At 40.4% G+C, this 18138-nt stretch overlaps 1 protein-coding gene across 1 annotated transcript in view; it reads left to right on the forward strand.

The window, feature by feature from the left end:
- LOC139739809 (uncharacterized) overlaps positions 1–18138 on the forward strand; it is a 28306-nt gene that overhangs the window by 400 nt on the left and 9768 nt on the right. The window contains exons 2-10 of the mRNA XM_071650403.1: positions 4323–4426; positions 5550–5650; positions 6409–6510; positions 8379–8503; positions 9119–9287; positions 9959–10062; positions 10732–10848; positions 11161–11282; positions 12563–17289. Coding sequence (XP_071506504.1) covers positions 4351–4426; positions 5550–5650; positions 6409–6510; positions 8379–8503; positions 9119–9287; positions 9959–10062; positions 10732–10848; positions 11161–11282; positions 12563–17289 — 5643 coding nt within the window. The 5' untranslated portion in view covers positions 4323–4350. The remainder of the gene's footprint in view (positions 1–4322; positions 4427–5549; positions 5651–6408; positions 6511–8378; positions 8504–9118; positions 9288–9958; positions 10063–10731; positions 10849–11160; positions 11283–12562; positions 17290–18138) is intronic.

Here is an 18138-nt window from a genome sequence, read left to right on the forward strand (position 1 = left end):
GCCTTGCGCTCGCCGCGCCTCGTCTCGCCTACTAACTTACAGAGACAGAGTGGATCTATCTATGTCTCACCCTTAGTCTTATTATCAGTGATCATGTCAGTTTCAAGGCCGTGCCCATGATAGTGATGCTGGTGTCTGGCCTGGTGATACTATCACCAGCAAGTGCATATGCCGCATGTGTTAACATACCTTGGCTTTGTTGGAAGTGGGCAAAGTTAAAAACTTTATTTGCAATTTGCCTCTCTCGTTGTCGTCATAACATGAAAATCGAAATTAATGACTCTTTGACTTCTTTGGTATAAACTCTAGCTAAATTGGTGCTGTGCACAAAATGTATCGCATGGACAAAAAATAGAATTCTATCTCTTTGCAAGTTTGGGGTTATTAATATCTTGACACCAAAACCTCACTAAATTAGACTTGAAACTGTTTAGGGTGTCTACTTGATGGGCTGTGAGTGTCAACTACACAAATGGTGGCAACTTTAATACTGTAAAAGTGGATATTTTCGCGCGACTAATTTTTCGCGCTCGGCTGGGTAGAATAGAAGAGCAAGAGTTTTGCGTGTCTTTAATTTCGCGGGATCAAGATATCAACTACTGGAACATGTAGCAAGCAAAAATATTTGTGTGCTATTTCTGGTTGCGCGAAATGCGCGAAAATTTCCACTTTTACAGTATTCCACTCATTACTCTGTGAGAGAAGAAGCACTGTCTCACTTTACTAGATTTTAACACGTTGCATATTTCTTCAATATAATTTGTGACCACGTCCTCCAGATGAGAACTAAAAAAAAAACCTATGAAGACTTTATCGTCAATCCCATTTAGATAAAAAAAAAACAATCTTAAAAATCTGCATCGTATCAACTGTATGCCATCTATTTAATAGTGTATAGACTACAAGTGAAGGCAATTTTCAAGTGCTTTAGTCTTTGAATGTATTCTTGCTCTTTCTTCACTAGCACTTTTTACTCTATTCACTTCTCTTTCCTACATTATTTTCTACACTATTTTCTATTTTTACTCTACTTATCTTTTCTTCTTTTATTTTTTGCTTCCATTAGGCACTACAACCCAATTGTCCTTTTCAGGACCACCATATTAATTTACAGTTTTCATTACAGGTTATTTTCTCTTGCCTTCTCTCCTCAGGACTACACTTTCACTTTATATTCTCTCCTTTTTCTCTTACTCCCACAGGAACCTAAGATGTATTTAGAATTTAACTGCCATCACTTTTCCTCGCTCTCTCTTTTTCTTATTCTTCTTTTTGGTTTTCTTTTTCTCCCCCTCCCCTCTCTCTCCCTTCTCTCAACATATGTTTAAAGTCTCATCTCTATTCGACTTGCCTTTCATTTGGAATTAATCATCCTTTCTCCGTTTGGTTCCGCATTCCGTAGTCCACATCGTTCACAGACTTCGTTCTTTTTGATTTCATGAATCTTCACTTCTCTCTCCATGATTTTCCAACCTTCAACTCTTCCTTCTTCCCCCTCCCTTCTATTTCATCTTCTCCTCCCAATGATGTCTGAACATCTTACTTGATTCTCACTCTATTCTTCCTTACCACTCTCTCTGTTCCTTTTCTACTGTCTCCACTAGTGCAACTTCAACTTCCAGCCCATTACTGTCCTCCACCTTCCCTTTTGCCCTCCATATGTCACTTCCCTCCTCAATTCTCCTCTCTCTAGGCTCTTCTTCTGCCAAGTAACTACCCGGACAAGGACTACAAATTTGTACACACACATCAACATGGTGTTATCTCAAACCTTTCTCCTTTGGATATGCTTTAGTCTTGCTTCATAACTTAGAGGTCAGAGTGGACGTATCACCAGTATCAGTCTGGTGGCTCGACGCTGTACTTTTTCTACTACCGGTAGTTGTACAACATTCTTCTTCCAATATGGATGCCACATTGAAGAACAATATTCAAATTCTGTGATTTGCTATTATGTGATTTTCAGAAAGCTAGTAGTAATTCTTCAACTAGGACCTATTTCATTATCTAGAGGATCTATCGTCACTGTCCACTCTGTCTCATTATATCAGGGCTTTCTTTTATATATCCGGTCCCTGCCCAGCCCAGTGTAGTGGTAGTGCTGTGCTGTGGCGACGTGTCCCTGTGTATAAAAGCATGGCCATGGTGACCTGGGCCCCATTTCATAAAACTTGTCATCAGTGACAAGTTGTCATAGATGTGACAAGCTACTGAAATCCTTGCATCTGATTGGCTGAGAGCAAATGTGTCATAGAAATGCGGCAGTTGTCACTGATAACAAGGTTTATGAAACGGCCCCTGTATTTTTGTAGTCGTGGCTGGATGTGCTAATCCTACTTTCTGTCTTATAAACTCAACTGAAAGAAAAGCAATGGCCTTGCTTTAATAGCTAGTGAGAAACACATTTCGCCACTAGACTACTGCAGTTTTACATTGGGGGGGGGGGGGGTATTCTGAAAATCTTCCTAAGTTTCTTCCTTAGTAGACATTTTTTCCTAAGTCAGAAACTTAGAAAGTGCCTAGGATAGACAGAATTGGTATTCAGAAATTTCTTCCTAGGAACTTCTTAATGCAAATAAGGCCATCCTTATCCCCACCCACATCCTTTCTTAAGTCAATATGAAATGCCGTATCATAAGGAACCAACTAATGATAGTCGCATATTACTATAATGTAGGGTCAAATACACGTGTGCGCGGCATGTCCCCTTTCTCACGCCTATTTTGCACATCAAAGTACATGTTACGCACAGTGAATGACAAGTGCGCCTATCACAATGTTTTGCAGCTTGTTGCAACTTGCTATTCTTAACAACATACTTAGGACAGGGGAGGAGCTTTCCGAAATATTTTCCTAAATTTTTTTCCTAAGTGCATTCTAGAATACCAACTTCTTCCTAAGTCAGAAATTTGCATACTCCCGCCTCCTTCCTAAGTTTTTTCTTAAGTTTAGGAAAGAACTTAGGAACAGACATAAGGAGAAACTTAGGAAGATTTTCAGAATACCACTTAGGAAAAAATCCTGACTTAGCAAGAAATTTCTTTCTAGGAAGGATTTCAGAATACCACCCTGGGTGCCTTAATTTCAGTTTTATTGCATAAATTCAAACTTCAACTGAAAGCAATACCCGTATGCATAAAATTTCCAAAAGCATGTCTTTTTAAAGATACCATAGAAAAACTTGCTGTGATCACTATGGGATCACTACATCTAGATCCAATGATTGACTGTATTGCGAGCTGCCATGAGAAAGTGTACTGTTGATATTGACATGAAAATTCATCATTTTGAAGATTTTAAGTGGTGACAAGCCCAGAGAGATCATGGAAAAAGATTTTCACATATTGGTCAAAGCTACAGATTGAATTTTATTCCGTAAAACTGGAATTCAGGCACCTGGTACAAAACTGCAGTAGCACCCACATTTTGTCCCACACTATGCCATGATGTAAATTGTATCTAAGACTAAGATATAGCTGAAATATGTTTGAATAAAATCATATTTATATCTAAAATGTGCTTGTGCACGTCATTACTGTAAACTTCTGTGACATTGTAAGGTCATAGCAGTGCATGGCCCTAAAATCCCAAGGACTGCCATGAATTTACCTATCATCGTCAAATTGATGGTAATACATGACGTATTGATGTATGTGCAGGGTGCTTCACAATTTCTTTTTACCACTTGCCTGGTTGGGCAAGCAGATTTTCAAATTTGCTGCAAAACACTTGCCCAAACATCAATTTTACATGCCGGAAAAAGAAGTCCAAAATATAAGGAAATAATACAGAAAATCATACACATATGTTGAGGGCTTAATAAAACACAGTCATTGGAATAAACAGCACAAATCAATTCACATGCTTAAACACAATGGAGTAACAAACTTGGTCCCATTGCATTGCATTGGGGCTTCTTCACACAAGTGTTGGAAAGATACTGAAATGAAATATAAAGTGTGATGCATCACTAAACGGCCATTATCTTTAGGCGTCTGTGTGGTTTGTTGGGGGAATAAGCGAATAAAAGGTGGCTTTAAAACTTTTTGCTTGCCCAATTTGGGCAAGCATTTGTTCACATTAAAAAAACACTTGCCTGAATTTGATTTTCACTTGCCCCATGCAATCGGGCAAGTGCTTATGTAGCACCCTGTAGTGTATGACTGGATTTTACTTCAATCTGCCTGATGATATGATCTGGTTCTGTCACTGAGGCACAGGCACATTGATTCTCAGGCAAGCATCAATTAAAGTTGTAGTTGTACATCGTACTTTACCGTGAAGTAATCAACCAGTTTATTTCATTTTATTTCCTCGTTCAGGTGACCTATGTCTATAGGATGAGACTGAATGAGTGAGCATGTTATGAACTGTAGTGAGAAGAGGACCATGGAGGAAGCATTTAGAAATGCAGGTCTTGAGAAAGGTATGACTACCTCTTTGCCATACAGTGGCAATATGAACCACATGGCAAAACTTGATGTAGAGCCATTTATGCTTCTGCTTTCATTTTTCTTGTTGCTCTATCATACCTAATGATATTCTTGACAAAGAAAAGCACAATACATTGTACTCCTGTTGTAACAAACACAGTTATAACAAAATTCCTGTTACAACAAAGTAAAAATTCCGGCTGCAACCTTTTCCGCTCTTTGTTTTTCATTGTTTTTTTGTTTGGTTTTAACGAAATTTCGATATAACGAAAGAAAACTACACAATACAGTGTACTCCTGTTATAACAAACACGGTTATAATGAAATTCCGCTTACAACAAAGTAAAAATTGCGGCTGCAACCTTATCACTCTGTGTTTTTTTTTTTTTATGTTCAGTTTTAACAAAATTTCGATATGATGAAAGAAAACCGCCTGTCCTGAGGACTTCGTTATAACGGGAGTCCACTGTGTGGATAATGATAACCCACCTTCAATTTCCAGTGATGGAATGTCTAGATACAATTTGTATGTATGTGTGTGGAAAGTGGTACTCTATACACCATGCATTTTTTTAAATATGATACCTGGCAAACTGGGAATTGTCATACAATTTTGCAATATAGCCGAATAGGTTGTTGTGATCATGAACCACATTAACAGAATTTGAAGTATTTACACTTTTCATGAGAAAATTTAATGTTTTCCCACCTTGGAGACAGTTTACAAAACAGTTGCATTATGAGAGGCAGTATTTTTGTAAGGTGTTCATTTTGTGAATATCAGTTGTCTTGTGAAATGAAAAGTATACAGGAAGTTTCACTTGGTGTATGGTCTTTGATTACTTAATTTGATGCACAAAATTTTTAAAAAGGCGTCCAGACTGGAATACATACATGTACCTGTACTTTTCTTAGGAGTATGCAGTTACCAGTTGCAAGATTGTGCTTCCCTTACAGTTTTTTTCTTGTTACATGAAATAGAACCAGTGCAGACTTTTGTATTACAATTCAGATATTACCAGTCTGTCTGTCTGTCTGTATGTCTCTTTCAATCCTCTGTGTGTGTTTTGTATTAGTTGTAAAATGTTTTTTCATAATTATCCTTTCAACTTCCAGGATGCTGCGTTTTCTGTGACAGTCGAGAGATCAACGAAGAGCGCTTTGGCCGACTACTTCATCATGAAGAGAGTGACATTCACGCCCACTACTACTGCATGGTAAGTGTTTCGTGATGACAGATGACACTAGATCTAAACTAGTCGGCATTTTGATGGTGCCGTGATGGTCAGATATATTATGTTTGTTTATTTGTTCAGTGTGTGTGTGTGTGTTTGCACATGCTTGGTCTGCTTTTCATCTATGATGGCAGATTATGCTTAAAATGTCAGGGTTCCAAGCCCATAAGGGAAATCAGGGAATTTTAATTTACTTTTTTCCAGTCAGGGAAAAGTCCGGGAATTTGATAAAAATGCCTCAAATCGGGGAAAAGTCAGGGAATTTTGATTGACCCAAAAATCGAAAGTAGTCAGTAAGACTCTGTTATATTTTGTTTCATATCAAAACAACATCCATTGGATGAAATTGGATGTGAAACTGGAAATGGAAATTTGATACTTCATCAGGGAAAAATCGGGGAAAATCAGGAAATTTTATTTTGTTAAAATGCTTGGAACCCTGAATGTTGATATTCTTGATTCTGAAGTTTCAATATTGTCAAAATCAAAATGATTTAAAACATGCAATTGTCTCCATTAACCATTTTGGAAATGACATCAAACAAAGGCATGTTCTATTGAAAAGTGAAAGGAATAGAAGTACATTTTAAAGCATGTTACCTTTCCTGCAAACTGCACCTGATAACATGACTTTGCTAAAACATATACATGTCTGCACATGAATTCAATTGATATTTGATTTGATTGTCGAGAATACGTAAGTGAACTCTGCGTTTCATCTGAACTTTGCTTGCCCACAGCTGTTTGCTTGTGGACTCAGCCAGCAGGGTGATTCCAAGGAAGGTTTGGAGGGATTCCTCATCAAGGACATCTTGAGTGAGAGAAAGCGAGCTCAGAGACTGGTGAGTGATATTTTTTTGTTAAAAAAAAAGGAAACATGGTGACAAACAACATTTGATATATCACATTTTTTGTAAAAATTGATTTATCATCAGAATATCTTGCATGAGAGAAAGCGAGCTCGGAGACTTGTAAGTGATAAAAACAAAGGAAACAAAATATTCACTGATGCAGAGTACTGTATTTTTAACCTTAACCAGGCCAGGCTTTTTTGGGTGTTCTGTGGCCGGGGAGGGGTTACCCCCCCCCCCCCCCCCCCCCAAGATCTTGGCCGTCACTCGCGCAATCGCCATGAAAATTGGCACATACATTACCTGTGGCGTAATCTACCAAACTATTTTTAAAAAAATTGAAATTTTCATCGTAATGATTAATTATGTTAATATATGCATAAAATCATACTTTTTGCTTTAAATCAGGAATTAAAGCTCCTAGAATCCTAATTTTTGGTGATAACATTCTTTGTAGCATTCCTAACAATGTACATGAAAAAAATCTGGTATCAAATCAATTTCTTGTGTATTTCATTGTTTCATGAATTTCTTATGTATTTCCCTGTTTTTTCGACCTTTTGTTTTATCTTTCTTTTTCTCAAAATTTATGACAGAACCTATTTCAAGCATAATTATGCTAAAATTAATTAGTTTCAGCCCATGAAAGTGAAAATAATCATATCTTTATGAATAAGAAGAGAAAACTCTATTTGCGTGGACTTTATACACAAAATCACGTTTTTGAGCCATTTTCGGTCTGACAGGCATGTATAAAAGGTCGCGCGCGTCGTAACGGTATGCGCGATTTTCGCGAAAATGGTGTCAAAAGATGCGCAAGACTTGAAAGTAAAAAGTCAGCAAATGGCGTGGTCAAAAAATTTCGCGCGGCGGAGTAGTCACGAAAAATTTCGGCCTTTGTAGGATTAAGCAATGATGCCATCATTAAAGGACAAGTTCACCTTCATAAACATAAGGATTGAGAGAATGTAGCAATATTAGTAGAACACATCATTGAAAGTTTGAGGAAAATCAGACAATCCGTTCAAAAGTTATGAATTTTTGAAGTTTTTGTGCAGTACCCGCTGGATGAGAAGACTACTGCAGTGTATGAATAACGTAGATGTCACATGCGTACAACAATATAAGGAAAATATAAAGAGAATTTCACAAAATTCCATCTTTTGAAAAAAGTACACATTCCCCTGACTCGTTACCGACAAATGTTATGGGTAATATCATTCCCCCTGCCTTTAGAAAGAGGCAAGTCAAGTGCTCTTTTATTATGCGAAAAAAGTGAAAATATGTTGAATTTTCTTTTACATTTTCTTCATACTGTTGTACGCATATGACTCACAAGCTGTAGTAGTCTCCTCATCCAGCGGTTCCAACACAAAAATTTAAAATATTCATAACTTTTGCATCGATTGTCCAATTTTCCTCAAACTGTCACTGATGTGTTCTACTAATATTGTTGCATTTTCTCAATCCTTATGTTTATGAAGGTGAACTTGTCCTTTAAAGTGTCACCTATTAGAGATAATATTGACCATGCGGTGTGAATCTGTGACTTCAATATGTTTTCAATGTGTAAGCACCTTCTCGGGCACAGGCTTTAAGTTCCAAGAGTTTTTCCTGCCACTGACTGTCCAAACTGTACTTTGCCACAATTATTCATTACCGAGATATCAATTTACTACTTCAAAATGTAACTTAAAGTAACCTTTCAATTCCTGTAGAAATACTCTCTGTTATATTTTATTGTATTCTTTTTTTTTCTCCATAATTTAGTCGTTCATTTGGAATGCTTTGGACCTGTAGCCTGCACATTGCTTGTAATACTTTTTCTCCCTTCCAATCATCTTTGACCAATTGTCTAGAGATGCAAGTATTGCAAGAAAAAGGGAGCCTCGGTGGGATGCTCTGTGAAGGCATGTCAACAGGTCTACCACTTTGCCTGTGGGATGGACGAGGACGCCATATTCCTTTTCTACGACAGTTTTGTGTAAGTTCACATTTCCAGCAGTCTTGTTTCAGATTAGACATCCTTCTACTGCTTGATGCCCTAGAATAGTGTAAGTGCTAGTTGCCGTTAAAAAAGATCAAAAGAAATAGATCCTGATATACCATTATATACATTCAATTTTAAAAAATGCTGGTAAATAAGTGTGCATATAATTTCACTACTTGCACATGGATATAATATGAAAGGCTATAATTTGTATTCACACAAAACTGTACAACAACCACTAAGTAATTGCAGTGAAATCAAAATGATTGTTTAGCTATTATTATAATGTCCTGTCCTAGGTGTGATTTGTATGATCGTGTATTTATTAAAATTGATTCTGTTGAATTTTGAGTGTGAATTCATTATTTCTCTCCAACCATAACTACATTGCTTTGTAATCTTTGTTTGTTCATCTTCATAGCAAAAAAATGGTTCTTGTGATTGTAGCATGACAGCCTTGGTCATGAATATATGAATCATCACCAAGCAGCTTTCATTTGGTGTATCAAAATCTGGAGGCAGCTTCAGATAAGAGTCAGAAGAAATTGTGAACATTCGTGTGCCGATTGCTCAGCTTCGGACTCTGCGATATTCTCCTTTTACCACCAGGTCCTACTGTGTCAAGCATCGGCCAACTCAGAAGGTCCTACCTTCCTCCTGCTCTCCGAGTCGGGGCACCTGCCCCATCTGTATGGAGGCAGTGGAGACCCATCCGGGCACCAAGGTGCTGAAGACTCCCTGCTGCAAGGGCACATGGCTCCATCGATATTGTGTGCAGGTGGGGAGCTCTTGATATGTCTGACAGCATCTTTGTTAACCCGTTGAGGGCGAGTCCCGAGTATATTCGGGCAGGTGTCTATGGGAAATGTGTGTTGTAGCAAAATCAGTCCGTCCTCAACGGGTTAAACAATGGGTGGATTTGTGTTTGTGTCTCTTTTGCTTTCACCCAATTTGGCTACTTCATCTTGACCATTAGCAGACCTCCCAACCACTCTGAATTTTAGGAAAGAATGTGAATGTTGACAATTCCAGCTTTTATTTCAGTACTAGGAATTTCCTGGGTTTTTTTTTATGATGTTGCTACTCACTCCTATGGGATCTGCACTTTTTTACTTTTGAGCCATGTCATCCCTATTTTTCAGTCAAAAAGACTATGAGTTCTAGTTTAGCAGAACTAAAACATGATCAATCTATACAATCTCAATATGACAAGCAAACAAACGGATAACATTATTGATTTGTAGACACAAGAGTGATCCAAGAAAGTACCGTATGATTCACATATTTGATATAGGGTTCTATTCCATTGTGATTGCATTTTATGTTTTCCCTGGAGTCTTTATTGTTGAAATTTGTGTCAGATATCATTGAAAATAATTGCGAATTTATGCTAAATCGTTGGGGTTAGATTGTCTTGTGACATCTTATTTCTACCTCTTTTTTCCCCAGAAACAAGCTCTGAGTGCTGGCTACTTCTTCCGCTGTGCCATTTGCAACAACGAGAATGAATTTCAGGAGGAGATGAGGAAATTCGGCATACACATACCAGAAAAGTAATCATGTTACAGTGCATATATTTATCCATGATCTGCTCATAATAATGTAATACTTTACACATTCCAGAAAAGTAATCATGTTACAGTGCATATATTTATCCATGATCTGCTCATAATAATGTAATACTTTGCACCCACTATCAGACACTCTATATACGATTAAGTTAAAGTTTTAGCCATTAGAATGGTGATCTTTTAATGCATAGTGATTTGAAAGGTTGCGTTTATTGACTGCAAAACCTGACTCGGAAAATCGCACACACGTGCAAAAGGAAAAAGCAAGATTCAACGACACAACGGAATTTTATATGATTTGAAGATGAGCATGATTTTTGATAATGCATTGTGTTCTGCCCTACATAACTTAAGGGATGGCTCTTGTGGAAGCTTTAAATTAATCATTTAATCTTCCAATAAACTGTCTGACAAGGCTTTCTTGATGATCCCAGGTTTCATTGTCGAATGATCAAACTTACTTATTTTCTGTACGTATGCAATTCAGGCATTAGGCAAAAGGCAAACTGTATTCCAGTGTGCTTGCAAGTAGTGCCCATGTAGATGGATCACAAACATTCAGTACTGGCTTGTTGCCCCCGCTGTGCGCCATCCCTGCTGCCCATGTTGTGTTGAGAAGCTGATTTTCTTTCTGTTCTCTGATGTGTGCAGGGATGCAGAGTGGGAGTATGGACTGGACGCCTACAGGGAGCTGTACGAGAGACACAACCGGTGTGACGTGGACAAGTGCAGGTGCCCAAAAGGAAGAGAGCACAGCACCCAGTCGGGGTAAGAAGTTCCCCCATCTCTTTGCAGTTTTCGGACTTGTCCATCCCCATGTTGCTGCCAACATTCATCTTGGATAGTTAAAAACCTTGCAGTGGTCCACGAGGAAATTTTAGCTGGTGCAGTGACAAGCCATCACTACTTTCAAGATGTCATGAATATGTGGGAAACGTTCTGAGTGACATGCTGAAAATGGGGTATTTGTGAATGAGTTCGGTATGTCCAAACATATTGAAAATATGGCAAAGTGTTTTAATCCAGTATCGAAGCTTTAATGATGAGTAGTGAATTTGCTGTACTTCTTGAATGTTACAGGAAGTGGGAGATTGTTCTCTGTGACCTGTGTGGGTCAGCTGGCTGTCATTTGGCATGCGGAGGTCTTGTGACTGCCCTCGATGACTGGGCATGCAAGGACTGCACATCTCTATTCACCAAAGGTCAGTGGTCACAATTTTTAAAACAAGATCTGTTGTGTGTGTGTGTGTTTGTGTGTGTGTGTGTGTTTTGTTGTATTTTGAATGATGTCAGAATGGAGATCACCACAATATGTGTGGCAGGGTGCTACATATGCACTTGTCCGGTTGCCTGGGACTAGTGAAATCAAAGACGGGCAAGTGCTTTGGAACAATGAGAAAAGATGCTTGGCCAAATCAAGCAAGAAAAAAACTTTTTGACACCATTTTTTTTCATCCCCCCCCCCCCGCACAAACCCATGAAGTGTTTAGTGATGCAATGCACTTTAATTTCATTTCAGCAACTTTCCGACACAGTCTGTAGTGTAATGCAACACCAGTATGTTTAAGCGTGTGTACTGTTTATTCAACTAATTGTGTTTTTTAAGCCCTTGACTTAAAAGCAATTTTTGATAAGTTGTTTTCTTATATTTCATTCTTTAATTTTCGTTTTGGGCAAGTAAAATTCATGTTCGGGCAAGTGTTCTGCAACAATTTGAAAATTTGCTTACCTGATTGGGTAAGTGGCAAAAAAAAAAAGAAATTTTGTAGCACCCTGCACTGTGTGTATTGTGTATGTGTATGTGTGTGTACGTCAACAAAGTAATGATTAGTCAGTAAGCGAGCATGTGTTATGGGGGTGTCTGTACCCAACTTCACATTAAGAGTCACCTTCCTTTCATGTGACAGGAGCATAGTCGTGATTACTGATTTCTGAGTAGTGAGTTTGGAAATGAATGTGCTCACTCACAACACCTGAAAATCCTTCAGAAATCTGTCATATCACTCCAGTGAACATGTATATCAGTTGAAGGCAATTACGGGACTTTGTATTTTGGTGCACACCTGCAGCATTAGTGGCGAGTTCCTGATTTCAGTGTATGCCACATTGCTGTAAAGTAAATAGAATCAACAAAAACTTACTTGTATGTCAATGTTGATGTGAAACCTTTTCATATGATGGCATAACTGGCTTGTGATGATGATCCATTTATGGTCTATTTAGAGCGGAGATAATAAGATTGCTATAGGTTCACAATGCTGAATTTGATGGAACTATTTCAGTAATGTCTATGCAAATCGCCAACAGTCTGTGATAACGTACTGCTTGCCACTTCCCATAAAAGTTGTGTACAATATCATGATATAACTCACAAATGTTTATGGTATGCAAAAAGAAATCTTTGACAAAAGTAGCTTATGACTAGTGCAGAGTTAGACATGTGAATGTCAAAACAGTGTTATTTTTGCTGGATTTTGTACAGGCTTTATGCAACAAAACCAGTCTGCGCAGGAAAGGGCTAACAAGAAGAGTGCCAGAACTCCAGATACACAGCAGAAGACACCTTCAGTGGGTGGGGGAGCAAGAGCCAGGTCAGCCATTCGACTCCAGGGAAAGCGTCCTCGGCCACCTCCTACAACACCGCGTCCCCTCAAGAAGAAACGTCTCAGCACATCAGTTTGCCCTACCCTGTCTCCTGTAACAACCAACCAGTCATCCTCGAGAAGCTCTCCAAAGTCCACACCAAAGCGGCCAATGAAGTTTCCCAAGGTGTCGCTCTCTCCAACGTATGGAGCGGATGAATCACGGCCGGGCAGTTCAAGAGAAGCCTACACGAGTAAGTACAGGGAACTGCTGCCAAAGTTGGAGTGCTATGTGGCTCTTGAGACACCACCAAAGAATTTCTGCTATGATGTGAGTATGCCATCCCTGACGCCAGCATCCAGTTGTAGCAGGGCACACAAAGGGAAGAGTAAGAAAGCTAGGAAGTTGGATCTAGATGCGTGTGATTCCCCATCGAAACCCAGACCATCTGAATTTCCGGCAAGAGGTGTTTCTGGAGTGAGGGATGCAGCTGTAAAAGCTGGCGAATCGTCCATTACCTTAACAAAAACAGCCAGCACAGCTTCCAAGAGCATGAATTGTGGCAGTAAAATGCACCAAAAGTTTCGTTCGAAGATGTCCTCTGGCAAGTCATACACGAAACTTTCCTCTTCACGCGGGTTTTCCATGGGGAAACGATTGCAAGGAGTCACCGAGGAGTCTGAGGACAGTGGCAGAACTTCAGGCTGTGGTCTCGATCCAGCAGAGTTGCCCACCATCTCTCCAAGTTCCAAATGTTTAGAAGAAATGGCAAATGATGTGAAGGCGCAAATATTGTCGGTGGTTTCAAAAAAGCAGCCGCGCCCGGGAAAGCTAGAGATCTCTGAAATCACTGAGTGGAAAGACGACAAAAGCTGGAAGGAGGCCAAAGAGGATCTCCTTCATCTGTTCAAATTTGATGGCAGAGCAACTAGGAGTGCTCTGACAAAGGTGAAAAGTGAAGAGTCATCAGCAAAATGGAAAGCAAGAGATGGAGTGGGTCAATTTCCTTCACATAAAGCATCTCCTCTACTCACATCTCTGAATGACAAGTGGTCAAGATCTTTGTATGTTTGTCACAAAACCAAAACTGCTGGAATCCCAGAGGGTGCATCAAGGAAGAGAGGCAGTGCTGAAGTGCCACCATCTACTGTGAGTCGCTGCACCGACTGCCAGCAGTGGACATCAGCAGGTGTATCAACTGAACAAGGTCACAACTCGTGTTCAGGATATGATGGCAAAAATTATGAAAGGCCAAATGGCCTGTCTGTATCAGAAGCCATTTGTTCCAAACAGGCAATACCCTCAGCCCCTTGCTTGCAGACAAACTCATCTGTCGATGTGCCAAATGAAGTTGTAGACTTGAATGCCACGGCATCCACTACAGTTGACAACATTTGTAAACAAGCCAGTCGTGACCTTGAACATGCATGTCAAGTTGATGGCACAGTTCTGAGGAATGTGCAGAAGAGTGACCAAAGTCTTGGTCAGTCACAGAGTGATGCTTTGCAGGAGAAGGAAAAGGAAAAGGAAAGTTCTAGCTTATTACACTCTGACCCTGCTAGTACTATGCACAAAAGTGTACAAGAAAGTTTAGTGCTGGCACAGTCTACCTCAATTCCAATCACTAGGTCCTTGGAGAAAGTTCCAAATGAAATTCAAGAAGAAGAGGAACAGACACAGAGTGACATAATTTCTAGTGAAGATGAAAACCCCCAGAGAGAGCTAAGAGCAGACCTTGCCTTCCTACCTCATGCAGGGGAAAGAACAACTCATAGTACATGGCAGGAAGGTGAACCGACACTGAGAAATCAAGTTTCAGGTCATATCATCAATGGAGCAAATTCAGATGGTAGACATACAGCCCTTTCTTCTCAAGATGTGTTTCAGCATGATAGCTGGCAACCTTCCTGTGCCCAGGCTGCCACGAGCGTGTTGGGGAAACCTTTGGAAGATGCAGACAGAATACCTGCCCCGGTACTAAAAAGCTCAAAACACCGCCGACTCTGGTCCCGCATCCGCTCTGTGAAAGATGTTGGTACCTGGAAGGAAGCCAAGGGAGATCTCAGTGACCTTCTCCACAGATGTGGGAGAACAATGAGAAGTGCGTCTCAGAAGGATGGAGGGGGAAATGCTGAACTTGTGAGCTCGTCAAGGCATTTGTCTCATAAGCGAAAACTGAATCGAGCATCATATCGACTAGGAACTATGGATCCTAAACATATGGTTTGTCGCGGTAATGAAGCAGAATCTATTCCTGAAGTGTTGGATAAATATGAAAGAGACAGCAGGAAAGGAGTTGTACTGAATCAAGAAACGCCTCAGACATGCTGCTCTGAATCAAAAAGGCATGCCACATGTACCATCATTCCAAGTAATCATTGTTTTTCAGAGTCACCGGAGGAGAAGGCTGTGACAAGCATTTCAGATGTCAAATGTTCAGACATTCCTGAGGATGTGGATGCTGATAATGCACTCACTGCACATGACACAGCACAGCCAGGAGAATGGCCAAAGCATGTTCCAAAAGTTAAAGAGGTTGAAGCCAGCCATACATGTGGCATGTCAGATGGGCTGAGGGAAGCTGAATCGCTTTCTGCAAGTGAGAGTCATCACTGTGTTAGTGGGAATGAAACATCTGATATGGCTGACTGCGATGATGAAATATCATTTCCAAACTTTGGGGAGACATACTCAAGTATGCTGCAAACCGAAGCTGGCAAACAAGCTGACACAGAGCTACTGAAATCAAAAGGGAATGATATTATTTCTGCACTGGCAACCCAGAAAGGGGATCGCTCACCCACTGGCAAGTCTTCTGATGGGGAGGACAAGTCAAGAGTAGTTCACCTCCAACAAACACCTGGCAGTAAAGTGGTAAATCATGAAAAACCTGGTAGGGAGTTGACGTCGCTGCGTTCTTGGGAGAGAGAAGACATCTGGAAAGAGACCAAGACCGAAATTGCAATGTTGTGTCAGTCTGAGAGTAGATTGACCAGAAGCACTAGAAAAATATATGGGGTAAAGCAAGAGAGCTCCATATCAGGGATGGGTAGCCAGAATGTTCTTGCTTCAGTGAATGAACTTGCTGCGGAAGGAGAAAGTGTGAATTGTACAGAGGCAGAGAATAGGAATGGTATGCCATCTTCTTGTGAACGCAGGAGATACACTTCTAAGCTTAATGCTCTCCTGTCTTGGAGGTGTGACCTCACATGGAAGGAGGCAAAGAGTGACTTGGAGATGTTGTGCTCTTCCGATGACAGAATTACCAGGAACTGCAGTAAGATGAAGTGGGATTCAGCTCAGCCAGTTTCTCAGTCAGTCACAGACATGAAGCACAGGATAAAGTCATGTTCGGAGCACGTACAGCCAGCTCAGTCAGCAAGGAAACGCAAAAGGGCAAACACTGTCTCGCATGAGAGAAGGCCTTGGACGTCACCACCAGCTAAACAAAAGATAACAGCACTGGGTCTGTCGGGAGAAGAAGTTTTACACCGGTTGAGAGAATCACAACAGCAGATCATGAGCGAGGATGCAGATGTGTCAAATTTGAGACAGCTGGATTGGGTTGGAAATGGAATATCCAGAGAAAGCTGGTACAAAAGGAAGAAAAAAATTTGTAGAAGGCTCGAAACCTGCTCTTGGTGTCCTTCTGCTGTGAAAGGGGAAACTGATGATGACCTTGGTTTGTGTTTCAAACCCCTGTCAACAACAGCGTCAGATGCATATGCTGACTTGCAGATTACCAGTTCCCAGACAGAAGCACCCACTGAAACATTGATCATGAAACCATCTCAAGACACTAATGAAGTTCAAGTGTGCACGAAAACACAGACTTACAATTTTAGCCCATTGCGGACGGCCAAAAGGGTACAGATGGGGATGAAAAACCACAATCAGATGGCTGGTCCGTTTTCATCACCTGGCAAGTTGGATTGCCACACTGGAGAATGCAGCAGCTCTTCACAGACAAACTCAGCCTTCGTGGAAGTTCACGCCCATGTGAACTCCAAGGAAGAAAATTACTGTGAACCGAGTGTCAAATCTGCAGCTGCCCAGTCAAGCAGCAGTGGCAACAGAGCGCATTTTCAGACCCAAGCTCGAAACTTCTCTCCGCCTCGGCATGAACTACATGAACTCCTGTCAAAAAGGAAGATTTGGGTGAACAGGGCAAGAAAACATCGCTCAACTCAAACAGTGGGTGCTTTGAAAGAAGTCCAAGCTTATGTCCAATCGAACAAGATGTTATACTCTGAGCCTAGTAATGTACTGAATGGCATCTGTGTCTCAGGAGATAGCTTCAGAAGACATATCAGCACACAAACTTACCTGTTTGATGAGTTCAAAGTAAATGCCCTTGAAAGCAAACAAGATCAAAACAAGATTGGTCAGGAGACCACAAGTACAGCTAGTGAAGTGGAAAAGAAAATTCAAGTGGAGCAATCATCACAAACAGAGTTTCCCCTGGTAGAGGTAGAAGCTTACATCAAGTCTCACGAGACACTGTACACTGAACCAAAGAGACACCCACCCATGAGAAGAAAAACTGGTGCCCTGGTAGCAATAGCAAAGACCCAAACATACAGAGAGATTCTTGAACTGCCAAAGGGGAAGATGTTGGAGAATGGGGCAAGAAAAGATCGCTCAAATCAAACACTGGGTGCCCTGAAAGAAGTTGAAGCTTATGTCCAATCAAACAAGATTTTATACACCGAGCCTGATTGTGAATTGAATGACATCTGTGTTTTAGAAGATAGCTTCAGAAGACATATCAGCACACAAACTTACGTGTTTGGAGATGTCAAAGTAAATGCACCGGAAAGTAAACAAGATCAAAACAAGATTGGGACAGGTCAGGAGGCCACAAGTACAGCTCATGAAGTGGAAAAGAAAGTTCAAACCCATCAAGCATCACAAACAGAGTTACCCCTGGCAGAGGTAGAAGCGTATATCAAGTCTCACAGGACACTGTACACTGAGCCAAAGAGTCGTCCACTCATTAGAAGAAAAAAAGATGCTCTGGTAGCAATAGCAAAGACACAAACATACAGAGACATTCATGCACCGCGGAAGGGGAAGAGGCAGAAGAACAGGGCAAGAAAAAATCACTCACTTCAAACACTGGGTTCACTGAAGGAAGTCCAAGCTTATGTCAAATCAAACAAGATTTTATACACTGAGCCTGATAATGAACTGAATGACATCTGTGTTTCAGAAGATAGCTTCAGAAAACAGATCACCACACAATCTTACTTGTTTGGAGATGTCAAAGTAAATGCACCGGAAAGTAAACAAGGTCAAAACAAGATTGGGACAGGTCAGGAGGCCACAAGTACGGCTCATGAAGTGGAAAAGAAAGTTCGAACTCATCAAGCATCACAAACAGAGTTTCCTGTGGTAGAAGTAGAAGCTTACATCAATTCTCACAGGACGCTGTACACTGAGCCAAAGAGACGTCCATGCATTAGAAGAAAAAAA

Source organism: Diadema antillarum, unplaced genomic scaffold (genome assembly GCF_040938485.1).
Source record: "Diadema antillarum isolate AM-2024a unplaced genomic scaffold, OU_Dant_1.0 seq00000819_RagTag, whole genome shotgun sequence".
Lineage (NCBI taxonomy): Eukaryota > Metazoa > Echinodermata > Echinoidea > Diadematoida > Diadematidae > Diadema > Diadema antillarum.